This window comes from Rutilus rutilus (assembly GCF_951802725.1).
Source record: "Rutilus rutilus genome assembly, chromosome: 1".
Classification (NCBI taxonomy): domain Eukaryota; kingdom Metazoa; phylum Chordata; class Actinopteri; order Cypriniformes; family Leuciscidae; genus Rutilus; species Rutilus rutilus.
The window spans coordinates 16,003,486-16,017,477 of record NC_140209.1 but is presented as its reverse complement, the minus strand read 5'-3'; the positions used below and the strand labels follow the sequence as shown (position 1 = coordinate 16,017,477).

Genomic DNA, 13,992 nt, shown 5'->3' with positions numbered 1-13,992 from the left:
TGAAACTGCAAAGGCTTCTTGTCACTATGAATGATATAAACCAACTCCCATGCCTCTGTGACATTCAGAATGGAAGATAATCCTCTTTGGATTTTGGTTGCTAAGGTGCTCGACAATGGTTGCTAGGGAGGGGCTTGGAAGTGTTGAGGTGATTCATGATTGGCTGTTTGCTGCCCCGAGTCAAATGAGACCACCCCCATGTTTCTATGACAATTCAGTCCGGAGATATCTCTTTGAACTCTTTCAATGGAAGTCTATGGAACTTGTTGCTAAGGGGCTCTAAATGGTTGCTAGGGCGTGGCTTGATAGCTTCACAATGATCCTGAGAGACTGATTGGTCGTCTGAGTAAAATGAGCCCTCCCCCTTGTCTCTATGACACTGTGATCCAGAGCTACGTTCAATACAAAGTCCCTATGCAATTTACCATAGTAGGAAAAGCAAGTGTGTTTCACGGGACGTTCCTTCCCCATAGTAAGTCAATGGGGCAACTTTGGGCAGCTCCTGCCCCCCAGGGGTGCAACTTTTACCCCATTGTGAGGTATGTTTTTACAGAGCTTGTCAGCCTCTTCAATTGTGGCAAATCACACGTTTCTCCGAAATCCTCGCTCAGAGCTACGAGTGGTCAAAGTTCGTTGCAATGTTAAGTCAATGGGACTTTTTTGGCTTTTCGTTCGCCCCTGGGGCGAACACTGTACCCCCGATCTCTTATAAAAGTCAGTGGACACTTCTCCTCAATAGGCTGCACGATTTGACGCCTCATTCATGGGTCTGTGACAAAAGCTGCGGGAGGAGGAGTGCCCCAAAAATTTTCCCGGAATAGTAAGAATGTAATACTAGAAAAATTTCAATGGGGAAACTTTGGGACGCTCCTGCCCCCTAGGGGTGCAACTTTTACCCCATTGTGAGGTATGTTCTTACAGAGCCTGTCAGCCTCTTCAAATGTGGCAAATCACACGTTTCTGCGAAATCCTCACTCAGAGCTACGAGTGCTCAAAGTTCGTCACAATGTTAAGTCAATGGGACTTTTTCGGCTGCTTTTTCGCCCCTGGGGCGAACACCGTACCCCCGATCGCTTATAAAAGTCATAGCACACCATTCCCGAATAATCCGCACGATTTGATGCCTCATTTGTGGGTCTGTGACAAACGGTGCGGGGCGAGTTACGCGCCAAACTTTGGGCGGAATAATAATAATAAGAAGAAGAAGAATAATAAGTATGAGCAATAACAATAGTGTTGCTTTGAAAAGCACCACTAATAATAAGAAGAAGAATAATAAGTATGAGCAATAACAATAGTGATGCCTTGCTTTCAGCAAGCACCACTAATAATAATAAGAAGAATAATAAGTATGAGCAATAACAATAGTGTTGCTTCGCCTTTGGCAAGCACCACTAATAAGTATGAGCAATAACAATAGTGTTGCTTCGCCTTTGGCAAGCACCACTAATAATAATAATAATAAGAATAATAAGTATGAGCAATAACAATAGTGTTGCTTCGCCTTTGGCAAGCACCACTAATAAGTATGAGCAATAACAATAGTGATGCTTTTAAAAAAGCACCACTAATAAGTATGCAAGAGAACACTAATGATGCCTTGCTTTCAGCAAGCACCATTAATAATAATAACTAGATTAAAAAGTTCGTCGAGACAAACTTTAAGTTGGCTTGAGAAAGCCGGACCAGAAAGTTTGAAGAAGTTTAAAATAGTTTGGAGTTTAAATTAGTTTAAAGTTTAAATTAGTTTAAAGTTTAAAGTAGTTTAAAGTTTAAAGTAGTTTGAAGTTTAAAGTAGTTTAAAGTTTAAAGTAGTTTAAAGTTTAAAGTAGTTTAAAGTTTAAAGTAGTTTAAAGTTTAAAGTAGTTTAAAGTTTAAATTAGCTTAAAGTTTAAATTAGTTTAAAGTAGTTTAAAGTTAAAAAGTTTTCTAGTGAGTTGCTAAGGTGTTCTGGGTGGTTGCTAGGCGGTTGCTAGGGTGTTCTGGGTGGTTGCTATTGTGTTGCTAGGCGGTTGCTAAGGTATTTTGGGTGGTTGCTAGGTGGTTGTTAGGGTGTTCTGGGTGGTTGCTATGGTGTTGCTAAGCGGTTGCTAGGGTATTTTGGGTGGTTGCTAGGCGGTTGCTAGGGTGTTCTGAGTGGTTGCTATGGTGTTGCTAGGCAGTTGCTAAGGTATTTTGGGTGGTTGCTAGGGTATTCTTGGTGGTTGCTAGGTGGTTGCTATGGTGTTGCTAGGCGGTTGCTAGGGTATTCTGGGTGGTTGCTAAGCGGTTGCTAGGGTTTTCTGGGTGGTTGCTATGGTGTTGCTAGGCAGTTGCAAAGGTATTCTGGGTGGTTGCTAGGCGGTTTCTAGGGTGTTCTGGGTGGTTGCTATGGTGTTGCTAGGTGGTTGATAAGGTATTTTGGGTGGTTGCTAGGGTGTTGCTAGGCAGTTGCTAGGGTGTTCTGGGTGGTTGCTATGGTGTTGCTAGGCGGTTGATAGGGTGTTCTGGGTGGTTGCTATGGTGTTGCTAGGCGGTTGCTAGGGTATTCTGGGTGGTTGCTAGGGTATTATTGGTGGTTGCTAGGGTTTTCTGGGTGGTTGCTATGGTGATGCTAGGCGGTTGCTAAGGTATTCTGGGTGGTTGCTAGGCGGTTGCTAGGGTGTTCTGGGTGGTTGCTATGGTGTTGCTAGGCGGTTGCTAGGGTATTCTGGGTGGTTGCTAAGCGGTTGCTTGGGTGTTCTGGGTGGTTGCTATGGTGTTGCTAGGCGGTTGCTAAGGTATTATGGGTGGTTGCTAGGCGGTTGCTAGGGTATTCTGGGTGGTTGCTATGCTATTGCTAGGGTGTTCTGGGTGGTTGCTAGGCGGTTGCTAGGGTGTTCTGGGTGGTTGCTATGGTGTTGCTAGGCGGTTGCTAGGGTATTCTGGGTGGTTGCTAGGTGGTTGCTAGGGTGTTCTGGGTGGTTGCTTTGATGTTACTAGGTGGTTGGTAGTTGTCACAGATGGTTACTATGGAGTTTGTATAGAGTTCTTAGCATGATCTTGGCATGATTTAGCATTTAACTAATCGCTATTAGCATGTAGCTATTCACTGCTAGCATGTAGCTATTCACTGCTAGCATGTGTAGCATGTTGGAAGTGCTGTTTGCTAGCATGAGTCAAAAGAGCCAAACCTCATCTCTATACGATGTTCTGATACAGAGATATAGGTCTTGCAAAACGGTTGCTAGGGTACTCAAGTTTGGTTGCTATGGAGTTGTTTGGGAGCTGGAAGCTTTAAACGTAAGAAGTTTAAAGTAGTTTGAAGTTTAAAGTAGTTTACGAGTTTTGAGTTTACAAGTTTAAATGAGTTTAGAGAGAGAGAGAGTGTGTGTGTGTGTGTGTGTGTGTGTGTGTGTGTGTGTGTGTGTGTGTGTGTGTGTGTGTGTGTGTGTGTGTGTGTGTGTGTGTGTGTGTGTGTGTGTGTGTTCACACACACACACACACACACACACACTCAGAGTTTATGAGTTTAGAGTTTATAAGTGTATAAATTGATGAGTTTATAAGTGTAAGAGTTTTTCAGTTTAGAGTTTATAAGTTTTAAATGAGTTTAGAGTTTATAAGTTTAAATGAGTTTAGAGTTTATAAGTTTAAATGAGTTTAAGAGTTCAAAGTTTATTAATTTATGAGTTTAAGAGTTCATAAGTCTATGAATTCATGAGTTTATAAGTTAATTAGTTTATAAGTGTATGAGTTTAGAGTTTATTAGTTTAAATGAGTCTCAATGGCTCATATAGTATATAGAATGGCAGTTTGGTTTAGTCTTCAAGGTGTTTAGATCAGTCCGATCAGTCTGAAAAGATATAGCACACCGAGTCAGATCAGTTTGAGTGTCTGAGCCGAATTTGGAGTTTGTAGAGTTAAAGCTCTAGGAGGAGTTAGAGTTGTAAATTTTAGGGTAAGAATAATAATAATAATATGTTTAAATAGGATTTCAGTAAGTTGGCTCTCTCAAGCCAACTTAATAATAAGTTTAAATAGGATTTCAGTAAGTTGGCTTTCCCAAGCCAACTTAATAAGTTTAAATAGGATTTCAGTAAGTTGGCTTTCTCAAGCCAACTTAATAAGTTTAAATAGGATTTCAGTAAGTTGGCTTTCCCAAGCCAACTTAATGAGAACATGGGCCCATACTTCTGAAATTCCCGAAATCTTGTTGTAAACTCCGACTCAAGCCCGCTGATGTATTTGCATATTTCAGCGGTGCTGATGCTGTGCTCCGTGGACAGCTTCCTTTAGTGTCTGAAGTAGCGGAAAGTGGAGGTGGCAATGTCGCTTGAAAAAATTGTCAGCTCTCCAACAAAAGCAGCCCATGTGTCATACATGTCCAAAACTGTTTGCCCTGCACCTTGTAGGCGGAGATTTAGCTCGTTGAGGTGTCCCGTAATGTCTGTGAGAAACATAAGTTTCACAACCCATTCCTCGTCCTGCAGTTCGGGATAGTCTTGGCCTTTTTCTGCCAGGAAGGCCTTTATAGCATCAAAGCAGCTGACAAACCGCTCCAAAACTTTCCCGCAGCTTAGCCACCTGACTGCTGTGTGGAGAGGGATATCTTTATATGCGCAGTTCATTTCCTCGAGCAGAGATGTGAACTGTCGGTGTGTTAGAGCAGTTCGCTTAACCCCCTGAGGTCGGCTATCGCGCCGGCGCGATAGGCTCGTTTTTTTCCGTATGAGTGCAAAAAAATAATAAAATAAAAATAATAATGTTTATCTTTTAGGCTTGTTTTGTACATCAATCGATTCTGTTAAATGTGTATTATTTTTGAGTATACTCACAATAAAAACAAAGTGTTGTGCTTTTTGCCAAATAAAGAAAAATATACGTGATGCGAGTTCTGCCTTCTATCTGCCAGTGTCGTCCATTCTGAAACGCGTCCGAAAATGAACAATAACTCAGCGAATACTCAGTCAAACAGGCATTCAGACACACAGGCATGAAGCTTGAATTCTCTTCTCTTAAATGAAGTAATTTATATAAAAAACAAATATTCTCATGTTGTGAAATCTGTATTAAAAGAGAGCGATTCCAGTCGACCTAATTAGAGCTAATTCAAATGTAATGTGACTCCGCCTACGGAGAGCGCGCACTATTCAAACGCAAATGAATGAGGCAATCCAAGCAAACCTGTGAATGCCCACATATCAGTTTATTCAGATCATTACTTTAACACCGTCTCGCAGCACTGTGAGCAATAACAATAATGAAAAAAGTACCTCAGAAGTGCGGGTATATCGAGGAGCGAGCTGAGGAATACTGTAAGTTTTTTTTTCTTCTCACGTGAATCGGGTTTCTGTTTTTGATGAATGAACGGCAGAGATGCACGCTGTTTACCACAGCTCGCAAAAAGACAGTTTAAATTTAAATCGCGTGTGTGAATGAATGAGGATGTTTTAGCAAACTGTATTACTATGAGTAAAAATCGACTGAAATATGTTGAAATAAAATGTAGTAAAATGTATAAGTTTAAATGAGTGTGTACGAGTTTTAACACACATAGACACACACACACACTCTCTCTCTCACACACACACAAAGAATGCACGCACAGACACACTCACTCTCTCACACACTCACTCTCTCACACACTCTCTCTCTCACACACACACACTCTAACTAACACACACTCACTCACTCACGCACATATACTCAGGGGCGTAGCACCAAATTTTGGGCCCTGGGTACAAACCATCTTGCTGGGCCCCCGTACCAAATACCATAATGATACCAATGGGTGGGGTATTGCATTTTTATAATAAAAACATTTAAAATGTAAACAAAATAAGCCACACTGTGATTAATATATTTTGTTTTATTGTCAAAAGTACAAGTTAATTGATGATTATTTGTCTGTTTAAAATAAATGCAGACTATAGAATCACAGGGTACACTAACCGCCAAACTAGACATTCAGTCTTTGAATTACGTTTTTAAAATAAGTCATTTTCAATCATTAAGATGTGCATTAAACTGAGAACAATACTGTACTTAAATGTAAGAGCGTGCGCGAGCTAATTTAATGCGGTAAAAATAGGCGCTAACGATCTGTGTTTTTGCGGGTGTTAGATTTTGACAATGGAGGGAAATATACAGTGTTTTTATGTAAACTTCTGATTTTTGCAGTGTAAGGTTACGGTTAACACCTTTAAATATTACATAAATGTATTATTATGTATTTTTATTAAACTTATTGAGTGTATAAATCAGCAGCAAAAAGTAATTCTTGAAAAAATCTGCACAGTAATTTTATCAAATCTACACGTTAATAAAAACAAATTGCTATTAGTACTCTTATAAAATTCAATCAGGCAATCATACATTTCTCAATTTTATATTTATATATTAATGTCAAGAATTTAGAAGTGTATTTATATAGCCTACGCTACACTAAACAGAAATAATACACAATTAAATTATGCTTATTTTAAATGTATTGAGCAGGCTAGGTATAAAAAAATATAGGCTTTGAATAATCTTTCAGTGCGCAAAACCATGATAATATGAAACGCTTCAAAACAGAGCGTGTCGCGCATCGCGGGTGCAGAATGATGTGCTCAAAGCGACATGGAGTCACAGCAAGTGTGCATTTAAAAGTTCACGGCGCAAAGCGAAGACGTCGAGCGCACAAATCCTTGTGTATATCTGTCCAACAGTTTATTGATCATTTGTTTCTTCACAGTTTTATATTCCAGTTATTGTGCGTTTGATGCCGATTCATAACGTTAGTCCTTGTGCTGTTTGTGATCTAACAGGCACACGGGTAGCGAGTCGTTTAAAAACAGCAACAAACTCCAACAAAATAAAGCCATTTTATGCAAATCCACAGCCTTTCTCTACAGATCAAGCATTATAATGTTAATATCATATTGGAGAGAGTTTTTCCGTGCATCCTGCTGTAACCGGTAGAGGCGCGCGCGCTGTTTGAATAACGTTAGCTGCGACTGAATGGAGAATGATTGACAGCCGCAGAGGAGGGAAAACGAGTTTCCGTAAACTTTAATGATGTAAATAGACGTCTGTCCCTCACATTAAGCTATGGAATGGCTTCAGATGACTTTGTCACCCAAACTGACGTGAAAAAAGCGCGAGGCGTCGAAAAGCGTGCTGTTTGCATCCCTGTATGTAGGGTGTGATACTATAAAGTATTGGTATATTATTCAAACAGAGTACGAACATAAATGTATGCAATTCAACCTGGAGTAGATATTTATGTTAAAACAATGTCAATGCTCGATGATGCATTTGGAGCTCACCTTTCTTTAAAAAAAACTGAGTGAGCAACTGCTTGCCCTCATTTGCCTTTCTCTCTTTAATCTTTTCTTTTCGTTTTTGAGACACTTATTTTCCTTTCTTAAGGAAAGACATGACTCTTCCCCTGTCTTCCTAGTTCCTATCACGGATCACTCCAGCTCCTGTCTCATCAACTGATTCACCGCGGGTCCGTAGCAGAAGCACCTGACCTGCGGGTCGTACCATTTACATTGATTCGAGAGGGGTGGTGGGGCCCTGCACAGCATGAAATGGACTTTTTTATACCAAACCAGTGCCTAACTACAAGTTTAGTTTTGCACAGGAACTTTTTTATTTGTACATAAATGCTATGCAAATGTTAGTGCATGTATATGTATGTATAGAAAACTGACTTCTAAGGGCCCCCCCCTGCCTCGGGCCCTGGGTACTCGGTACCCTTTATCCCCCCAGTCCGACGCCCCTGCATATACTCACTGACACACACACCCTCACTAACTCTCACACACACACACACACACCCCCTCACTAACACACACACACACACACACACACACACACACACCTCACTAACACACTCACACACAGACATGCTCACTGTCTCACATACAGTTTGTGAGTTTTTGAGTTTATAAGTTTAAATGAGTTTAGAGTGAGTGTGTGTGTGTAGTTGGCACACTAACTAACTCACACACACTCTAACACACACACACACTAACTAACTAACTCACACACACACACACACACACACACTCACTCACATATACTCACTCACACACAGACACACACACCCTCAGTAACACACACACACACACCCTCACTAACACTCACACACAGACATGCTCACTGTCTCACACACACACATAGTTTGTGAGTTTTTGAGGTTTGAGTTTATAAGTTTAAATGAGTTTAGAGTTTAAGTTTAAATTTCAGTAAGTTGGCTCTCTCAAGCCAACTTAATAATAAGTTTAAATAGGATTTCAGTAAGTTGGCTCTCTCAAGCCAACTTAATAACCGTGCAGTGCAGCCTTTTAAACTTGCCGCGGCAGTGACAAGCGTCTCTCAAATCTTCTTGTCCAGTCACGTGACGCTGACTCTGAACGAAAACGCGTTGTGGAAACGCGGTGGCCTAGTACTTTTTGTCCCTCTCTGGTATTATAGTTTTTCAAGATGGCGGAATGACATGGAAGCCTCCGTGGACCTACCCGTCCCATGTATATAAAGAGAATAAATTAGTTGTTTACAAGGATAAGTCAGATCATTGGCAGATGTATTTGTACACCATTGAGGACATATTGATGAATAACAATATTGATTTTAGATAATAAAATACTTAAAAAAACTAGACATTGTCCCTTTAATAATTAAAATGTTTTAGTAGTTTTTAACATAACTATATATCAATCTAAAAGTTGGTGTCAAAATTAGGGTCCAAAATATCCAAAATAAAAGTTTGTGTTTACATAATATATGTGTGTGTACTGTGTATAATTATTTTGTATATATAAATACACACACATGCTTGTATATATTTAAGAAAAATGTGTAATTTATATATAAAAAATATATATTTATATATAATATAAACTATATATAAATATTAGTGGTGGGCCGTTATCGGCGTTAACGCGCTGCGTTAACGCGAGACTCTTATCGCGCGATAAAAAAAATATCGCCGTTAATCTATTCCCCAAGTTGGGTTGGGAGATGGCTCTACTACACAAGCTATGATGACGCAATCTACCCGCGGCCGCGAGGTAAACCCGGCTGCAACGCATATTCGTCGTCATCTTAAGTAAACACGGCTGAAAGTGAAAGCTGCAACGTCCATTATTTGGACTTGGTTCGGATTTAAGCCGTCCGACAAACAGCAGCAAACTATCCGAGTGTGTGGGGTAACGGTTCGGTAAGTTAACACTCGACTAATCCGTTCTACCACCTCAAATTCAAAACGAAACTGAAACTGATATCACTGAATACCAGCGCGCGCGTATTATTCTCAATCCAATATATCTTAGTGGTGTAACGTTAACACATAATCTCTGTCTACGCCCGATTTTAAGAATCGTTGTTGTGTTTCTTTTTAACTGAAAAGACATCAGTTAGACAATATTATAACTTTAAATTTGGGGTTTCATAAGCTCAAAGCTATAATAAACATTAGACCTACTTAAGATCTCTGCAGCTAGTGTACTTAAATTTTATTTATCTGCAAAATTATGTTGTATACTTACAGTTTTGCACAATATATGTTCTCAAAACTACATATACCCTTTAAAAAAAAATTAGCAGTTGTTTAGCAGGGTCTGTGTAACCTGTTATGTAATGGTTTTATTATAATATACTGTATATCGTTATCGCAAAAGGCTGCAATGTATATCAAAATATAGATTTTAGGCCATATCGCCCATCCCTAATTGATAGCCTATAGTAGTTGATAATAACATAGGCCTATGTTGCCTACGGACGGTAACAGTACAGAAGTAACCTTTTACAGTCTATGAGTAGAACAGCTTTCTCAAGCAGTTTGTGATGCATTTTGGAAACATTTCCTGAGATGAGCCCCTGGTCTAATGCGCCACCTGGCTTGAGAAACCCGTTCTCAAAGACTTACTTTTATAGTCATTATTTGGGTAGCACACATATTCTGAATGCCTTCGGCAGAATTCAAATGAGCCATTTTAATCTAGATTAATCTAGATTAATTTAAAAATTAATCTAGATTAATCTAGATTAAAAAAATTAATCTATGCCCACCTCTAATAAATATATACAGTATATGTATGCAAATATTTCTTAAATATATACAAGCATGTGTGTGTATTTATATATACAAAATAATTATACACAATACACGCACATATATTATGTAAACACAAACTTTTATTTTGGATGCGATTAATCTTTTGACAGCCTTAGTCAAAATATGGCAGTATTGTGTATTTTAATGTTCATTTCATGTTAGATAATTGTGTCATTGATCAAAAATATTTAATAGTTCTCACAAAAGAAACATGGGATTTGTGCCTATAATGTTTACAAAATAATAACTGGAAGATCAGTGTACCTCACTCATGGAAAGTTTCAGGGACGTTTAATTAATTTATAAAAATACATAAATTGGAATATTTTAAAGCAGTTGTCTGTTACATCTGGGATTTTTTTATCTCCATTCACTCCATATTTCTCTCTTTTAATTATTTTGATTATTTCAAAAATTAGAAAATTAATTTTTCTTTGAATTCAGACCTGATAAAAGTGAAGGAGGAGAGTGAAGAACTGAGTGAAGTGAAGGAGGAGAGTGAAGTGAAGGAGGAGAGTGAAGAACTGAGTGAAGTGAAAGAGGAGAGAGAAGAACTGAGTGAAGTGAAGGAGGAGAGTGAAGAACTGAGTGAAGTGAAAGAGGAGAGAGAAGAACTGAGTGAAGTGGAGGAGGAAAATCATGTCAAACCTGGAGAAAAACCTTTGAGTCGCTCAAAGACTAAAAAAACATTTTTAAAGAAAAGAAGGGCCAAGAAATCTTTCACCTGCACTCAGTGTGGGAATAGTTTCACAACCAAACACAGTCTTGAGCGTCACATGAGGATCCACACCGGAGAGAAGCCGTTCACATGTGATCAGTGTGGAAAGAGATTCTCAATCAAAAACTCTCTTAAGATTCACATGACGATCCACACAGAAGAGAAGCCGTTCCCATGCAATCAATGTGGAAAAAGTTTCAGTAAATCTTCACTCCTTAATTTTCACATGAGGACCCACACCGGAGAGAAGCCGTTCACATGTGATCAGTGCGGGAAAACATTTATCTGTGCATCAAACCTGAAGAGACACCTGAGAGTTCATACGAAGGAGAAGCCGCATTCATGTTCTGTGTGTGGAAAAAGTTTTTCACTGCTGCTATATTTACATATTCATCAGAAAATTCACACTGGTGTGAGAGAGTACGTGTGCTTTGAGTGTGAGAAGACTTTTACTAGAGCTGAACATTTGAAACTGCACCAGAGAATTCACACTGGAGAAAAACCTTACAAGTGTTCACACTGTGACAAGAGATTCAGTCAGTCAGCAGATCTGAAAACACATGAGAGAATTCACACTGGAGAAAAACCTTACAAGTGTTCACACTGTGACAAGAGATTCAGTCAGTCATCAAATCTGAAAACACATGAGAGGATCCACAGCAGAGAGAAGCCACACACGTGTGATCAGTGTGGAAAGAGTTTCTCTATTAAAACTCACCTGAAGCGACACATGAAGATCCATGCAGTGGAGAAACCACATCACCGCAGTCTGAGATCACAGTAAGTAGTTCATCTTTAGGCCATCCTTAAAAATATTTTGGTTTGCCGTAACAGCCAAAAAGAAAAAAGAAAAAAAGGTTGGTAGGTCGGTCTGTATTTTTTTATCGAGATTTAATGTAAAAAAAAAAAAAGTAAAATTTTGGGTCATGGTGATTACGTTGGTATGAATTGAAACAAATTTGCATGTCGGGACTTAACTGACAGTTTTCCAGAACTTCGTGCCAAGTTATATATATATTAGGGTTGTGCCGCATCCATCGTGATGGCTGACCGACATCACGATGGTGAGCCACCATCGTGATGCCACGCTCCCACCCTGTGAGACCAGCCCAGTCTCACGGCAGTTCGTATTCATGTGTACACCAGTGGTTGGGAAGAAGAAGCCGCACCTGGCTCTTAGGCAAAAATCATGTGGCTCGCAAGGTCTCCCACCCTTTACCAACGAACGATAAAAAAATTAAGACGTGCGTGTTCAGTGCTGTTCGTGAGTGTCACGAGTCACCACAGCAATCAACTAACCGCTTACCAGTCCCTCCAGGATTTCGCGATTTTTTTTGTGTGATTTTTGCGATCAAAATGACTGATTTTGTGGTGGTAATTTCCAGAAATTTGCGAAAAAATTTGCGATTTTTATATTTTATAATTAGGACATCACATTTACCATAATAGTATTATGTCAGATGCACAATAGTCATACACACAAATCACAAACAAAAGAATTCTAATCAAATTCTCATCAAATGAAAAACTTTTGAAACAGCCTATATTAAATATTAAGAGCAGGTGTAGTAATCAGGCATGTGATTGGCGAAGGACAAAAAAGCAGGAAAATATACTGAAATTCAATCAGGCAATCATACATTTCACAATTTTATATTTATATATGAATGTCAAGAATTCAGAAGTGTGTATATTTATATAGCCTACACTACACAGAAATAACATACAATTAAATTATGATTATTTTAAATGTATTGTGTATGCTAGGTATACAAAAATACAGGCTTTTAATAATCTTTCAGTGCGCAAAACCATGAAAATATGAAACGCTTCAAAACAGAGCGCGTATGCGCATCGTGGGTGCAGAATGTTGTGCTCAAAGCGACAGTTTATTGATCATTTGTTTCTTCACAGTTTTAAATCCCAGTTATTGTGCGTTGATGTCGATTCATAGTCCTTGTGAATGTGATGTGTGATCTAACAGGCACACGGTAGCAAGTCGTTTAAAAACAGCAACAAACTCCAACAAAATAAAGTCATTTTATGCAAATACACAGCCCTTTCTCTACAGATCAGGCATTATAATGTGAATAACATATTGGAGAGAGAGTTTTACCGTGCATGTATGCTGCTGTAACCGGAAGAGGCGCGCGCGCTGTTTGAATAGGCTACTGAATGGAGAATGACAGCCGCAGGAGGAGGGAAAACGAGTTTTCGTGAACTTTAATGATGTAAATAGACTTCTGTCCCTCACATTAAGCTATGAAATAGGCTTCAGATGAATTTGTCTCCCAAACTGACGTGAAAAAAGTGTGAGGCGCCGAAAAGCGCGCTGTTTGCATCCGTGTACTTGGAAAGGAAGGAAAAATGCATCTCTTTGCCATGGTGACGTGCCGCCCGGTGGCCCTGTTGCGCCGGGACGGCGATTGTGGTTTAAATGAAACTAGAGATATCAAATGGGTGATTATAATTTAATGTGTTGTGAGGTCTTTTTCATTTTTGTGATTATTTTGCGGTTAAATTAGGAATTATGCAGGATCGCAAAAAAATGCGACAATTTGTTGATTTTGCGTTGTATTCAGCGATCGCGGAATCGCGAAAAACTGGAGGGACTGGCTTACGTTTCTGTGGTAACCTAACAGTTACAGCTCCTGCACTGGGATTCAAGCAGCTGCTGCTTGTTTAAGGTGATGGCGAAAATCATTTTAGAACAGCAGCGAAAATGTAAAAGTAGGCTATATAAACTTTAATATATCCTTTTATTGAAATGGGTGCTTTACTGTTCAGAGACATTTCGAAACATTTCACCCGCTGGCCGCTGGTAACTTTACTTTCACTTTTGCCGCAGAGACCCTTTATGTCCTATAAATGTGTCATATTGTTGATAATCCGCGCAGATTTCAGCTGACGATTCTGTTTAAAGTTATTAATAATAAAACATGAATGAATGAGAAAGAAAAGAGCAGGATGTGCTTTATATTGAAAAGAAATATTAAAAGCGCGATAAGTCGTGAAAGAGACCTGAATTGTACTGACAGGATGCTGTGCGCGCGCTCCGAGCGCAACACGGACAAACATATAGTCTTTGTCTTCGGTTGCGAGCCTAAACGGCCAAATAAACATATAAATATTTCAAAATGCCAAGCCGAGTATTCCCGTGGCGTAAACACAGTAGAAGTAGCTACTGTAAACATCGTCAACTGTA

General features: G+C 39.3%; 1 protein-coding gene across 3 annotated transcripts in view; it reads left to right on the top strand.

Moving 5' to 3' along the window:
- LOC311291290 (uncharacterized protein) overlaps nucleotides 1-13,992 on the top strand; it is a 174,510-nt gene that overhangs the window by 144,953 nt on the left and 15,565 nt on the right. For 2 of the 3 annotated variants that reach the window (XM_084410223.1, XM_084410224.1), the window contains exon 3: nucleotides 10,514-11,567. The exons of the other annotated variant lie outside the window; for it this stretch is intronic. In XM_084410223.1, the coding sequence (XP_084266349.1) occupies nucleotides 10,514-11,567 (1,054 nt within the window). The remainder of the gene's footprint in view (nucleotides 1-10,513; nucleotides 11,568-13,992) is intronic. 3 annotated transcript variants of the gene reach the window in all.